General features: G+C 38.1%; 1 protein-coding gene across 1 annotated transcript in view; it reads right to left on the minus strand.

The window, feature by feature from the left end:
• LOC122808657 (lactosylceramide 4-alpha-galactosyltransferase-like) overlaps window positions 1-16,974 on the minus strand; it is a 145,377-nt gene that overhangs the window by 7,033 nt on the left and 121,370 nt on the right. Inside the window, exon 2 of the mRNA XM_044079630.1 lies at window positions 12,138-12,544. Coding sequence (XP_043935565.1) covers window positions 12,138-12,544 — 407 coding nt within the window. The remainder of the gene's footprint in view (window positions 1-12,137; window positions 12,545-16,974) is intronic.

Here is a 16,974-nt window from a genome sequence, read left to right on the forward strand (position 1 = left end):
TGTGTGTCAGTATGTGTGTATGTTTGTGTGTGTTTGTGTGTGTGTTTGTGTGTGTGTCTGTGTGTCTTTGCGTGTGTGTGTCTGTGTGTGTGTGTGTGCATGTGTGTGTACGTGTGTATGTGTGTGTCTGTCTTTCTGTATGTGTGTGTGTGTGAGTGCATGTGTATGTGTGCGTGTGTGTGTTTGTGCGTGTGTGTGTGTCTGTGTGCATGTCTGTCTTTCTGTGTGTTTGTGTGTGTGTGTGTGATTCTGTGTGTGTGTGTGTGTGTGTGTGTGTGTGTGTGTGTCTGTTTCTACCTGTCTGTGTGTGCATGTTTTTGTGTGTGTCTGTGTGTGCGTGTGTGTCTGTGTCTGTGTGTGTTTGTGTGACTATGTGTTTCTGTGTGTGTCTGTGTGCATGTCTGTCTTTCTGTGTGTTTGTGTGTGTGTGTGTGTGTGTGTGTGTGTGTGTGTGTGTGTGTGTGTGTGTGTGCGTGTCTGTTTCTACCTGTCTGTGTGTGCATGTTTTTGTGTGTGTCTGTGTGTGCGTGTGTGTCTGTGTCTGTGTGTGTTTGTGTGACTATGTGTTTCTGTGTGTGTCTGTGTGTGTGTGTGTGTGTGTGTGTGTGTGTGTACGTTTGTCTGTTTCTACGTGTCTGTGTGCCACACTAATTTACAGGTTTCAGTTCTACGGGAAGTTTTATAGACAAAATTTATAATCTGGGTGTTTGTGTCTGTACAGGGCACTGCCAACCTCTTGATGTGATAATATCAAGAAACACTACTTGTGAGTGTAATGCAACAAAACAACTTAAACAAAGTTCCTTGACAAGGTAATTTCAAGTAATAGTGACTTTAGAATGATTTAAAGGCACAATTAACAACTAAAGCAAAGATAAAGCAGTAGCACTCTAAACAGTTAACTGAAGTACAAAACAATAAAATAAAATTTCTTATCTGCCAAGGATGGAGCAGGATTAACTCCCCTTACAGTGTGGCAAAGGTGCTAAGCAAATGCAAGCTCTAGGAAAATGAGCAGGAGAAAAAGTGTTATAAAAGAGACTTACTCAAGTGCAATACTGTTTTGCTAGGTGGACACTTAATATTATGGATATATGGAAAACAATGGGTGAGAAAGTATCTAAATAGGTTACACAGCAGACAAAAGCAATGAAATTGTGGAGGGAGACACTTTGGAAGTCATATACCATAAGGGGAAAGCCAAAGACACAGCCTTTTTAAACAAAATCAAAAACTGGTGAGGAGTTTGGAGAAAAAAGTTCATATTGGAGCTCTAGTCCTGTGGTTAGAATTTCAGAATCGTTTAGCTTATTGTCTCAAGTCGGCAGTGGGGCAAACTCAAAGAACAGGGGAAAAATGTAGCAAAGTAAACAGAAATGTACTGGAATGCAACTTTAAGCAGGTATACACAGTGATAAAAAGTACTGAAGCTTAAATCCTGTGTCTGTGTGTGACTGTGTGTGTGTGTGTGTGTGTGTGTGTGTGTGTGTCTATGTGTCTGTGTGTGTGTGTCTGTGTGTGTGTGTGTGTGTGTGTGTGTGTGTGTGTGTGTGTGTGTGTGTGTGTGTGTGTGTGTGTGTGTATCTATGTGCGTTTGTGTGTGTGTATGCATGTCTGTATGAGTCTGTCTTTCTGTGTGTCTGTGTGTTTGTGTGTGTGTGTGTGTGTGTGTGGGTCTGTGTGTGTGCATCTGTGTGTGTGTCTGAGTGTGTGTGTGTGTGTGTGTGTGTGTGTGTGCATGTGTGTGTGTGTGTGCGTGTCTGAGTGTGTGTGTCTGTATGTTTTTCTGTGTGTGTGTGTGTGTGTGTCTGTGTGTGTGTGAGCATATGTGTGTGTGTGTCTGTGTGTTTGTGTGTGTCTGTGTGTCTGTGTGTGTGTTTGTGTGAGTGTGTGTGTGTGTGTCTTTGTTTCTGTGTGTCTGTGTGTTTGTGTGTATGCATCTGTGTGTTTGTGTGTATGCATCTGTGTGTTTGTGTGTGTGTATGCATCTGTGTGTGTCTGTCTGTTTTTGTGTGTGTCTCAATGTGTCTGTGTGTGTTTGTGTTTGTGTGTGTCTGTGTGTCTGTATGTGTCTGCCTTTCTGTGTGTCTGTGTGTATGCATCTGTGTGTGTGTGTATGTGCGGGTGTGTGCGTACGTGTGTGTGTTTGTGTGTGCGTGTGTGTGTGTCTGTATTTCTTTCTGTGTGTGTGTGTTTGTGAATCTGTGTGCGCGTGTCTCTGTGTGCATGTCTGTGTGTGTGTGTGTGTGTGTGTGTGTGTGTGCATGTGTGTGTGTGCGTGTGTGTGTTTGTGTGTGCATGTGTGTATGTGTGTGTGTGTCTGTGTGCATGTCTGTCTATCTTTCTGTTTGTGTGTGTGTGTGTGTGTGTGTATATGTGTATTTGTCTCCGTCTTTCTGTGTGTGTGTGGGTGTGTGTGTTTGTGTGTGAGTCTGTGTGTGTATGTGTCTGTGTGTCTGTCTTTCTGTGTGTGTTTGTGTGTCTGTGTGTGTCTGTCTGTCTTTCTGTGTGTGTGTGTGTGTGTGTGTGTGTGTGTGTGTGTGTGTGTGTGTATGTGTGTGGGTCTGTGTGTGTGTTTGTGCGTGTCTGTGTGTATGTGTGTGTATATGTCTGTGTCTCTGTCTTTCTGTGTGTGTGTGTGTGTGTCTGTGTGTGAGTCTGTGTGTGTATGTGTCTGTGTGTGTGTCTGTCTTTCTGCGTGTGTGTGTCTGTCTTTCTGTGTGTTTGTGTGTGTCTGTGTGTGTGTATGTGTGTGTATGTGTCTGTGTGTGTCTGTCTGTCTTTCTGTATATGTGTTTGTGTGTGTGTGTGTGTGTGCACGTATGTATGTGTGTCTGTGTTTCTGTGTGTTTCTGTGTGTGTGTGTGCCTGTGTGGGTCTGTGTGCGTCTTTGTGTATGTGTCTGTGTGTTTCAGGGTGTGTGTGTCTGTGTGTGTGTGTCTGTGTGTGTGTGTGTGTGTGTGTGTGTGTGTGTGTGTGTGTGTGTGTGTGTGCCTGTGTCTTTTTCTACCTGTCTGTGTGTGCATGTTTTTGTGTGTGTCTGTGTGTGCATGTGTGTCTGTGTCTGTGTGTGTTTGTGTGTATGTGTATATGTGTCTGTGTGTGTCTGTCTGTCTTTCTGTGTGTCTGTGTGTGTGTGTGTGTGTGTGTGTGTGTGTGTGTGTGTGTGTATATGTGTGTCTCTTTCTACATGTCTGTGTGTGTGTCTTTGTGTGTCTGTGTGTCTGTGCGTGTGTGTCTGTGTGTGTTTGTGTATGTGTCTGTCTGTGTCTGTGTGTGTGTGTGTGTGTGTGTGTGTGTGTGTGTGTGTCTGTTTGTCTGTATGTCTGTGTCTGTGTGTATGTATCTTTAAATTGCTATAAATGGGAAATGCAGTTAGTGTTTCAATTTGTTTTCTTATTTTATTCAACAATATTAAATTAAACTAAACATACACTGCTTTTATATGTATTAGTTTTTGTGGCTAAGGTGTTTTAAGGGTGTCAGTATTTCTTTTTTACTAATACTGTACAAATAGTTAGTCATTTTTATGGTTCCTATTGTAATTCCAAGACTTATTAGTATGAGCCCAGGAATTATGAAAAAAAGTCGAAAAATGCATTCAAACAGTGAACATCAAACAGTGAATATTGAGCAGTGACTATCAAACAGTGTACCTGCGCCCATGATGTAGGGAAGACGTCCCCCCAAAACATACACACACACACACACACACACACACACACACACACACACACACACACACACACACACATATATATATATATATATATATATATATATATATATATATATATATATATATATATATATATATACATATATACATATAAAATACTATCACACTAAAGTGAGGCAAGGCCAAATTCCCTGATCCATATTGCCCTGCAGTCTTTCATTGAAAAAAGCTGGTACAATTTGATCAGTTGCTTTTCAATCAGATGTACCGACTTTTTTCATTTCAGAACCTTATCACTTTAGTGGATTGAAGGGAACCCAATAATATATATATATATATATATATATATATATATATATATATATATATATATAGATAGATAGATATGCGTGTGTGTGTGTGTATAGTACATACACACACACACACACACACACACACACACACACACACAAAGTTAAGTGTTTTGGGTATTTCTGTTATCTACGTTTTGTGTAAGACACTTTTCAGTTGGTGAATATCAAATTGCTTTTTTGTGTTGAATCTTGATGAGTTACTGTTTCCTTTCTTTATTATAGCCACATCTGCTTCTTTTTAATGTACATTTGTATTATATTCCTATTTGTAGAGGTAAATGGTGCAAAGAAACTTTAAATGTGGTTAAGCCTTTCTTTAATGCCGCAAGGTTAATTCTATTTTTGGTGTGATTGTATCTCACTCGCTATGTAACTACTGTATTACTCAGTCCTGTGACTTGGCTACTGTAGTGTAATTACTGAATTCTTAAATGAGAATATAAATGTTAATCAGATTGTAAATACACAATTAATGTATTATTTTTCATTTTTTTAACAAGAAACATCTTTATTAAATTATGTGTGACACAGACAATCTTACATCTAAATAAATGAAAATAAATCATACCACAATCTCAGTCGCAAGCATTATACATTCCAAACCGTGCTAACACAAATGTAGCTGGTCTATATCACATAGTCGAAGTTATGTAACTTCGAACACCTAAAAAAAAAAAAAAAACACAATGGACAAGAAAATAAACTGTTGTAAGTAGGGGGCAAGCCCCCCTGCACCCCCACACCCCCCTGCTACTTAAATTTACCAACTCTGAGATCGCATCACATTGAAGTGAATGGAAATCTCCGCCTATGGAGATTTCCATTCACATGCTCGAACTTTTACAAATTGAAACATATGGTCTTGACCATATGTGGTTCGAACTTGTAAAAGTTTGATGACGTTATAGGAACCCAACTGTAGCTGCAAACGTTATACATTACTGTTAATATATCCAGTCATTGTTAGTCAGCCATTGCATAGCTCATTCAGATCCTGCCTTCTTTTTAAACATTGTTCCTCCTCTGCATGTAGTGATCCCACAGTTTCCATTTTTTTCCTGTGTAATTTATTCCTACCCTTTTCTACAGATCCCTGTTCCAGTTGTTACTATCTTTGTTACTTCTAGTAAAGTTTGCTTAGAATTTTATTTCTAATTTCTAGTTATTGCTTTTTTGGCAGCTATCATAATTAGACTCAGCAAGGCCTTACTATGTCTAGGCAATTCCAACTCTGTATCATAACTCAAAAAATCATTTCCCTAGTCACTCCAGTTTCCTCACCCAGCATCTCTGATAGAGCAGTCTGCAGAGAAGCTTTAAAGTCAGCCAACTCATTACACTCCCAGAAAATATGTTCCCAGTTAACTCTTTCTTCCCCATCACATCTCCAACTTTTGCTGTGTACCCAAGGAAAGATTCTTTGGAGCCTGCTTCGGGTATAAAAATATCTATATAAACACTTTCAGGGAAAGATCGTAAATCTTTTAGATTTTGTTGCATATTTGGAAGGCATACATATATCACCCCATTGTTTCTTTAATTCAAATGATTATATACCCCATTGTTTCTTTGTGAATTGCTTATCCAGTCTCTCTTCCCAATTCTTCCTAACCTCTTCTGACTGATTCTTATAGTTATCATGCAATATTTTATATGCTCTACTAATTATTCCTTTCTTAACAGCCACTTATGTTCTAGATTCTACTCAGAACTCTAGCAGTGCTGGTCTTTCGTTTAGGACACCCTATTTCTTTCTCTTTGCCTATACTCTGTTATCAATCCTTGATATGGAAGACAATCTCTAACCTGCAGTCCAAATAAGTTCATGGCCTCATCCCATTCTGTTACCTTTCCCCTCTCTAGTTATTTGTTCCAAATACTTTGGTTCCTTTGTTAGTTTTCTCCAATATACTCCGGCCCCCTCTTGCCTATTGTATTCCTAATTGTAGTCACCCCTAGCGAGGGAATATCTTTTCTCCATTCACGCATTGATTTAGTTCTTATATACTGTCTGCTACTTTATAAATATAATATTCTGTATGATTATTGTTGTTCCCTTTAAAGATTTGCATCCAAAATCCCAGTCTCCCCCTGTAACTTAAACTTCTTTCCTGTTTCTTCATCATCTTTTTGCATTTTGAATTATAGTGTTCTGCTTGTGCTATGGATAGGAGCCTTAACTGTGTTGCTCTGAAATATCCCTTCAAATTGGGTAATCCCAGTCCACCCTGTTCTATTAGAAGAATAAGATTATCCCACTTGACTCTTGCCGTGTTTCCCTCCCAGATAAAATCCTTCAAATCTTTATTAATTATTATCCACAACTTCTCCTCTGGTTGACAAAATATGCCTGACCTGTATATAAGACTAAAGGAACTAAAATCATTGGTCTATCATGGTCTGGGAGTCTCTGCCAAGCATGACGGGTGCTTTGGAGACCAGAGGATCTCGTCCGGGTTCCTTGGGATAGCTGTTACAATGTCAAGGTTTTTCAAAACTGTTTGCACCATCAGCAACATCATGTTGCAGAGTGATGGTAATAACCAGGACAGTGACTGGGAAGACCTCTTCTGCAACGTCAACAGAATAGTTTGGAGGAACAGGTATATTTCACAGAGGATACTGCTGCTGTGGAACAGACTCCCCATCCACATAAAACAAAGTTCAACCATGCCCATTTTATGTGCAACATAGATCTATGGATTGGAAACATACAATTTACTCCAGGATTGCTCCCTGTATTACTAATGGCAGCTCCTAAATGTTTTATTCCATGCATGGATCCCTCGAATTATATATGGTATCATCCCAGTTATTCTCATTAGAGTTAATACATAATTATTGACCATGGGATGGGTAAGGCCAATCTGTAACCAAATGAGATAGGTTATTTTAAGGACAAAAAGGAAAACAGCTAGGCTTAAAATGGCCCATAAAGGCAGCTAGCCTAGTCCTTACCTATGAACCCATTATGCTGACTGCCTTTAAACACACTTTGTTTGAGAAGACAGATGGTCAACAATTGTCTAAAATCACTACATTACATGGTTTGAGGTGCATTCCCTTTTCCTCTCTCTTGTGCAATCATGAAATAAGAATATATAATTAGCAAGAAGTGTGGGGAGCACAGCCCCACATATAGGAGGTGGTATGTGGGGGCTTGCCCCTGCAAAAAAAAGTGTTTAGTGTTGCATGCTCCGAGGTTATGTCACACAGTGCATGCAATAATTTGTCAATGTTTTTTCAATAGTTTTGTACCAACAGCTGGATGTTTAGACTACTTAAAGTATGTTTGTGTGTGTGTGTGTGTGTGTGTGTGTGTGTGTGTGTGTGTGTGTGTGTGTGTGTGTGTGTGTGTGTGTGTGTGTGTGTGTGTGTGTGACACCCACATAGATATGTATAGCTATGTATATCTATATCTATATCTGTATCTATATCTAGATCTGGGTCTACTGTTTTTGGTCGAATTACATTTGGTCGAAAATGATTTCAGGCAGCCCACTTCACCAAAAATACATTTTACTGAAAACCCATTTGGTCGAAAATGGAATATAGCCCCTGCCCCACTGCAGTGTGACCCTGGAGTGAGAATCTAAATTGGGGAGGGTGGGGCACAACTCCCCACATTAGGGGGGTGAGGGTGGCATAGCCCCACACATAATTGCAGTGTATTCACTATTATATACTTATGTAGCCATTAAAAATACATTGAAACTTATAATGTCAGTAAAAACTAGTTGCAAAATGAGGGGAGCTACCCCCCACACCCCCCAATGTGGGGGACTGTGCTCCCCACACCCCTAACATTATATTCTCACTCCAGGGTCGTACTGCAGTGGAGCAGGGGCTATATTCCATTTTCGACCAAATGGAATTCGACCAAATGAGCTTTCAATCAAATGAGCTTTCAGTGAAGTGGGCTGCCTGAAATCATTTTCGACAAAATGTAATTCGACCAAAAGCAGTAGACCCATGTATCTATAGCTATATCAACTGTATATATATATATATATATATATATATATATATATATATATATATATATATATATATATATATATGTATATATATATATATATATATATATATATATATATATATATATATTTATAAAGACAGCTCTCTCTCTCTCTCTTTATGTATGTATGTATGTATGTCTGTGCTTGTATAAATGCACCTGAAATGCTCATCAAAAAAACACAAAGTCGACTTTGAAAATGTTGACAACATAAGGGTGAAAAAAACTTTGTCAACATGCTAGTAGCCATGTGCCAAGAAACAGTATTGGCATATGCAAATTTTAACAAACAAAAAAAAAAGATAAAGGGCATATTCCCCAACCTCGAGGTCAACATGCTAGTAGCCATGTGCCAAGAAACAGTATTGGCATATGCAAATTTTAACAAACAAAAAAAAAAGATAAAGGGCATATTCCCCAACCTCGAGAATTCTGTGATATTGCACACCTGTTGACCATCTGTTGACCAACCCCATGCTTGATCGTTGGAGTAATGGTTAAGATTTTTACCTCACAGGTACAAGATAGAGGGTTTGATTCTCAGTTCTGGGAACTGGCTAGTTTGTAACAGTCTGCAAAGTGACATCCTCCCATTTACCTATGAATCTGGTACTCCTATGTAGTTCTATACATTGTTTAAACACTGCACTAAAAAACAAATTAGGTAACTTAGTTTTCAAAGTAGTGCATACCGAGGACAGAAAATAAATATTTACACAATACATCACTTGGTATACAGTTATCTTATGTGATATCTAAAATGATGCAGGTCAAGAGAGAAGAACTGAAGAACATTGCATAGTTATATGAAGAAATATATTTTAAGCATTATCTTTGAATCTGTTTTGGTTGTGGGAGTCTTTGAAGTGTTGTAACAATTTTTCTTTCGAATATGAGATAACTGTCCTGTTTTTTTAAGATCTGAAGGTAGGTTGTTTCATTTGGCAAGAGTGATTTGACTGAAGCTTTTTTTTAAACACTGGTATTTATAAAATGGGGTGCTCCAACATTAGGGAAAGAGTGCCTAAAGATGTTACAGATTAAGGAGGTTTATTTGCTCTGACAGAAGGACAGTACCTGTAGTTCAACAGTTTGTAGCTAAAGGTGGACAGAAGAAATATGGGCCTTAGGTTCATAGGTTCATAGGTTCATACTAGGCTATCTGCCCTAGGGCATTTATAAGCCTAGCCAGAGTGTGTTTGGCTTTCGCCACCCATTTTAAATTAATTTTTCTATGCCTTTTTTTGAGGTTAGTATACTGTGCCTCTGTCTAACAGTGACACAGAAGTGATAGCCGGGGTAAACCTACGATCTCCCATCTACTCATCAAGATTCCTCTTGAAGAGAGTCAATGTGGGACTCTGCCTAACCTGGACTGGGATTTTATTCCAGAGGGAAGGGAGCCTCTGGGTTATGAATCTGTCCCTCCAGCATGTCCTATTTATTTCAGTGCCTTGTGTTTGGTAACCAGCTGGCTTTGGACAGAGAGGTACAAATATGTTTGTTCTTGGTGGTTAAGTTAATAACACTACATGTGTTACTAATAAGCATTTACTTATATGTGCTACTAACAATTTATTCAAATAACTGTTTTCAGTAGTTGAGGGGAGAAGACATAAGGGGCCACCATGGCACCCAGCTATGGACATCTTTTCATGGCTTTCTGGAAAGAAAAATATTTTCTTCAAAACTGAGTTATTCCAACAGGTGAGATTTTGTCACTTTATTAATGACATATTGTGAGTGTGGAAAGGTAATGAAACAATGTTAAAATTTTTTCTATTGCTCATAAACAGCAGCACATATTTTTAGAATTCATCTGTGCTTCTTAGAACAAAATAGTGTTTTTAGACACATAGGATTATAGGTCAACTAATGACAAGAACTGAAGTGCACGTGTGTCGATCCCACCAGCAGTTTATGCCTTCATTATAACAGTATGCACACAATTCTTTTTGAAGTAGAATTTGATTAAAGGACAGTACATTGAGCTGTTTGATTTAATGACTGATGAAACATTCACAGGTTGTCTTATTTTAGAATCTAAGAAGAAATTCTTATATAGGGGTTACCCTGGGAACTGTTGAAGTAAATAGTTACTGCTTTTGAATAATGTTCTTGTAAAAAGAGTTCCACAGGTTCATAGGTTAATAGGCAAGTACAAGGCCAGATGGGCCCTTTTAAGCCTAGTCAATTTCTCTTTAGGTGCTTGAATTAGCATGTCCCATTTAGTGTTTTATTGACCTTATCCATCCCATGGTCGATAATTATATATAAACCTGTACTGAAAATAGCTTGGATCATAATTTAGATAATTTGAGGGGACATGTGCATAGCATAAAGCATTTAGGAGCTACCTCTGTCTGGAGGGCAGTCCTGGGGTAAATGTTCTGTTTCTCATCCATAAATCCAAGTTATATTTGAAAATAGATAGGGATTAGATAGGGATGAGCTTATTTAAAAGCAAATGCTTATGTTCTGGCTGGGGAATAGCTATGTTTTATAAATGTACACTGCAACACGTGTTATTAGGAATGTAACTTGTAATAGCTGAAGGATTTTGTCAGCTAGTTAAAAATTATTTAAGAAAATGGAATGCTATCTTTCATTTATGTTCAAAAGGAATAAAAATATTGAAAGAAATTTGTGAGCAGACACCTGTTAGAAGTAGGGGTACTTCATCTAAATGAAGCACTTTTAAATATTGTTTGTAGTAGTAAAGAGGATTACTGGCCTTAAACAAATGCCCTACACTGACCGCCTCAAAAACTCCAGCTTTACTCCGTAGCATATCACCTACTCCAAGGTGATCTCTGCCTAACATATAAAGCTATGTCAAACCCAGAGCTGTTGGACATGCTACACCTAAAGAAATCCCAATCCCTCCGAGCTACATGCTCTAGGGACCTAAACCTTGTCACCACAATAAACAGGACATGCTGGAGGGATAGATTCCTATCCCAGAGACTTCCTATACTCTGGAACAAGCTACCCATCTATATCAAGCAAAGTTCTTCATTAGCACTCTTCAAGAAAAATATTGATGAGTGGATGGGAAATAGGAAATACACCCCGGGGATCACTTCTGTGTCTCTGCTCGACAGTGGCACAGGAAAATAACTTTCTTGGGTGGCATAAGCCATAGAACCTTGCTGGCTAGGCTTACGTAGGTCCTTGGGCCGATAGCCTAGTACCTACCTATGAACCCATGAACAAGAGATTCCTTCAACGTTTTTATTGTTTTGAAACAAACAGGACATACAGCTCTCCAGGCACTTTTATCTGTGCATCAGATTTGTGATAAATATTGCTATGTTTATTTTACAAAATTCCTCCTACACATGTAGAAGTATTAACAACTCATGAATCACATCTATAAATATCTATATGCTGTTAAAAACAAATAACTGCCTTAGCATTTGGTGGTTTAGTAATGCATTCCTGAAGTAAACATTTATGGAGGAGACAGCCAACGGACTGGTAGTGTCCAATAGGATTTACAGGCACACCACCAAATGTAGTCAATACAAGAAAATAGTTTTATGTTTTGGGTTGTGTGCCAAGTAATATCAGTGGAGGGGGGAGCAACAGAGAGGGGAGCCTTTGATTACACAGAGTATAACAGGGAAATTGCTTTGGAGGGATATAGATCACCAGGCTTAAATGCAAGTGTGAATTCCAGGAATTTTTGTACTAGAGGCCACTATTGGCCTTTGGCAGAGAAGGAATCATACTGTAATTTATTTATTTGTGTTTTTATCATATTTCATTTTGTTTTTCTATTTACCTGAATTTAACATTGTGTGGCTGTTATTGATAAAAATGATGGTTTCTGATTAAAGGAATGTGTTGTTCTACTTGGTCTGCATTTTCTTCCACATTGGACAGTCTACTTTTTATTTATTTTTTAATCAGTGTGGACAGTTTTGTGAAGGAAGGTTAGTTATCTATTCATTTGTTCTATTTTTATCCCAAACATGGTATACATTGTGGTGATGAGACTCCAAAACCCTAAATCACATTCACCATCCACAACCTCTTTCTATGAGATAATGCATTTCAGAGTTTCCTAATTAGTAATACTTACATTTTTATACCACTTTTCTAGGGGAGTGTTTTCTAAAACTGATTCTGGATCCAGTTTAAGAATTTCAACATTTGAAATGGTTTTCAGCAGCTCAAGTCCTGGATCTGAGCGTTTTGGATTTTCATCATTCGTCCCTTTCATGTAAAATCGAACTTTCCTTCTTTTATAGATGATTGCAGCAGATTCAATGGCACAAACCACTAAAGAAGGCAAACCTGAGTCTGTAGTTTGTACAAAGATAATATAAGAGTAGTTTTCATTCCTTTTTGCAGGTTTAGGTGATGGCTGCTTCAGTGAAGTGTCACTTTGTGTTTCAACTTGAATTAAAACATATGTAATATATATACTTATTAAACATACACCTATTACATTTCGAACGGTTATGCAGCTAGACTTTCTGATGACTCCTGTAAAAATGAGACACAAAGGAGATACACATTAGCAAAATTATTTATTTACATTTTGTATCAGATAAGATGTTAGTTTAGGAAAGGATTTTCAGCATACAAAACACATGCAGTTCTTTTTTTCAGAATTTTAGTCTGCAAAATGTTTGTTTTTATTCATTTTTTTTATTTTTGGAAACTGGGTGGGTCTTTTAAACTACAAAACACATAGTACACCAGAGAGGCCAAATAGTGTAAATACCTAAATGTAGTTCAGGTTCTCAAGTTTTTTGAAACTCTCCAACTTACAAAAATAAAAAAATAAAAAAAACACTACTACTCACTAATATCCACAGTATATTTCTTAGGAAATTCATTCATTTTTATCACCTGCATTTGACTCCTTCTCTTTATAAAAATGTAATTTATACAACAGGCCAAAAGTAAATAATTATCTTTACACCTGTGTTCATTATCTGACAAATAATCATGGAAGAAAAGTTTAATCTTATGTAGTAAGTACTATGTCATATGTGTATTGTGTGGCTAGTTTAACCAAGTGTTTTTTCTTCATCTTTTTATTTATTTCCAGCATATAAATCTACTAAGAACAAACATGAGTCATTCCTTGTAAGGGTTCATAGATTAGGTTGTCAGTGTTCTTACCTACTCACCTTTAGGAATTTTCAGTGCGAAATCCTCTTGTCAATATTTTATACTTTTCATACCTTGTATCAAAAATGCAAAGACACTAGAGCACAGATGACACAGTTGTGATGTAATACTTTTTCTTGAACCAACATAGGTTTTACAAATACTTGAAATTTCAGACCAGCAGGTGCCCTTCATCAGGAGTTACCTGTTAGTGCTAGATAAAGTCCTTAAATATCACATGAGTGTACAAACAGACTTACATCATTTTGTATTGGATGAAAATAAAATATTTATTTACACTTTGTTGACTGGGTTAATCCCAACTGGCCAATGAACTCTTTTCAGGGAAGAACCAAGGTGGCATTCATACTGACTATGGAAAGTATGGCCAGGGTACAGGCATCTTACTCTACTCTTTTTTAAGTGTGGTGAGACCTCTTACATCCTCCTGAGCAGATGGAGCCTTAGTTTAATGTTTCATCTGATGCATGGCACCCCCCTTTTGTTGCACTCCAGTGTCAGTATTGAAAAATGAATCTAACTAGATGGTGTGGGAATAGAAACCACACCCTTCTACACCAGAATGCTATTTGTAGAATGACAGCGTAAAAAAAGAGAGACACACCCACTCACTCACACACACACACACACACACACACACACACACACACACACACACACACACACACACACACACACAAACCACATATATTTTGGTCGATTAAGCAGAATGTCAGTATGTCAATAGGTGTGCAAGATTGCAGAATTCTCTGGGTTAGAGAATATCCCCTTTCCCCAACATTGTTTGATCTTGGCATTAGTATATATACAATTAGCAGGAGGTGTGGGGGACACAGGGAGGCAAGCCCCCCTGCAAAAAGTTATGATTTTAAGTTTTTTTTAAGTTTATATTTTGTATGGGTGAAGCTGTTGCTTAGCACATACTCAGAAGTCTGTCAATGTTTGCAAAGTTGACATTTTATGGTTGACAATGTGATCATCGACATTTGGGTGTTTCAGTTAAATTCAATATAGGTGCCGAGCAATGGAATGAAGGACAAGTGCTCCGACAACATACAGTATGGATTGACACCATTTAATTGACAAAGACAGGTGGTCAACAGGCATGTGAAATTGACAATCCCCAAGTATGGGACTATTTCCTTTCCCTAGGGATTGTGGGATCTCAGAGTTAGTATATTTAATTAGCAAGGGTGTGAGAGGTTATAGCCCCCACATGATGAGTGCAAGAGGGCTTCCCTCTCTACAAAAGCTCTTGCCATTGGTGTAGCCCACTCCGGGGTAATCTCAGAAGCATACACAGAATGTGTCAATATCGGTGACTTCGACATTATGACATCAATCTACAGGATGTCAGATCACTTGCTATTCCACTACAATGAATTACACCCATGCATGTATACATACACGGATGCACTGGCATTAGTAAAAAATCAAATGTAACCATAACAAACACACAGTCACCTTGTCCCATAAAAATAACCAACATTCCTAAAAGTTGCTACTACCTCCATAGCATATCCTGTCTCCATCCTCATAAAACAATCAATTAGTGAATCCACTGTTCTTGCCTTCTGGAAAAGTTCCACAGTATACCAATCCACAAAGATGGAAATTCTGTTGAGCACTCTAATTATCAACCTATTGCCATACTCCCTCTCCTCTCCAAATTTCTTGAGCACTGTGTTTATAAACAAACTCAGCTTACCTTACTCATGAAAACTTAATTACCTCTACTCAACATGGTTTCTGCCCCCACCACAGCACCACTACTGCACTTATTTTCTTTACTATCTACATCTCCCTAGCTAGAGCCAATGCTAAAGTAGTGTCCTGCATTTTTTAGATCTCTCCAAAGTTTTTGACACTGTCTCTCACCCCGTCCTCTTTTCCAAAGTCTCTCAACTCAACCTCTCCCCAGCAGCTATTTCCTGGTTCAATCGCTACCTCACAAACAAGCTTCAATCTGAAAATGTCTCTCTTCTCTTTCTCCCCATCAAAATGGGTGTCCCCTCAAGGCTCTGTCTTCCCTCATACAGTACGCAGATGACTCCACTATCATTTCTGGTCATTGACGGTCCCACTGATCTACTAACCCTGACACAAACATCTTTCAACCTCACTGAAACATGGCTTACTTGAAGTCAACTCATGCAAAACGTCTCCTCTTCCACAAAAAATCCCTTTACCATTTTAAATCCTCATTCACCATCTCTTCTCTCAACAACTCTGTGATCATAGCTGAATCCCACACTAAACTGCTTGGAATAACAGTGAATGATCAACTAAAATCAGACTTTCGTGTACTTAACTGCATCAAGAAAACCCACGAAAAGCTTGACTTACTCTATAGAAACAAAAGGTTCCTCACACCCATCTTCAGGATCTCACTAGCCCAAGCTTACCTACTGCCCAACCTCTTTTACAGCTCTTAAATATTAACCAACATACAGTCCTCACTACTTTCCAAACTTGAAACAAAAGTTGCTAGATTTTCAGCCAATCTGCCCTCAAGATCACACCACTGTCATGCTCTCCAGACACATCAGCTGGCTAGAGTTTCCTAACCAATGCTTATTTACCCAACTTCTCATTATCCATACTATTTTGAATAAGCTCTCCTCTGGCCCTAGCATCTCCTCACTTGTCTCCCTCTATAAGCCCCCTCAACCCCTCAAAAGCTCTGACCAATGTCACTTACAAATTCACATTCCTAAAAAAATCTATTATACAGAATCTTTGCAACTACTTCCCTGCTCTTGCATGGAACAAGCTCCCTATGACCCTTAGAAACATTTCCCACATCCACAAATTCAAGAAAACTCTCAAAAGGTACCATAACAACACATGGATTTGCCTCTGTAATCATCCCTCATGAACCCACCCCTTTCTCTATCAGTATCCTCTCTATTCATTCCTTACCTACTACCATACCTCACTTTAACTGCTCTATATTGTACAAATGCTTTTTTTTCTTTAATGTTATAATGCCTCTTACTATATTGTACTGTAGAGCTTTATCTATATTTGCTTCACTGTTTTATTGTAAATTTTCACTCTATTCAACTTCAACTGTTGTAAATTTTTCTTCCTTACTTGTACTGTGGAGCTTTTCTCCCCGGGCCTCCACTGAAAAAGGGCTTTTGCTCAGATGGACTATCCTGGTTAACACATGTCAAATAAATAAATAAATATAAAATGGTTGACTGCTTTCATCTTATTAAGTGTTAGACCCCAACAGAACCCTAACAGTAAGCTGTCTCATATATTTAACCTTTAAGAAATGCATCATGTGAGCAGGAGGTAGAACAACAGCAGATCCTGCCTGTAATAACCAAATTATAAAATACTGTGAATTGCCAGAATTAATAAATAAACATAAATAGTTGTAAGTCAGCATAAAATGTTTCAACAGCATTGCCAATGAGTGTTAACAGAAAAACTCACACAATGCATAAAAGCAAAAAAAATGTATATATATATATATATATATATATATATATATATATATATATATATATATCAAACAGTCAATGAAACAATGAAAGAAGTTTTACCTTTTTAGTTTTTTAAAGCGGTGCAACAGGTAGCACACTCACCTGTGTGTGGGTTCTATTCCCACACTAGATAGATTCATTACTGTCAGGTGCTGCACTCGTGGGTGTGTCATCCTTTGGATGAGTCATTAGACTAAATCCCTATTTGCCTGAGTTCATGGTTGCTCAGGTGGATGTAAAAGACCTCACAGCACCTACTGAAAAGTGTAAGGGAAGATC

Source organism: Protopterus annectens, chromosome 8.part0 (assembly GCF_019279795.1).
Source record: "Protopterus annectens isolate FY-2018-M chromosome 8.part0, PAN1.0, whole genome shotgun sequence".
Lineage (NCBI taxonomy): Eukaryota > Metazoa > Chordata > Ceratodontiformes > Protopteridae > Protopterus > Protopterus annectens.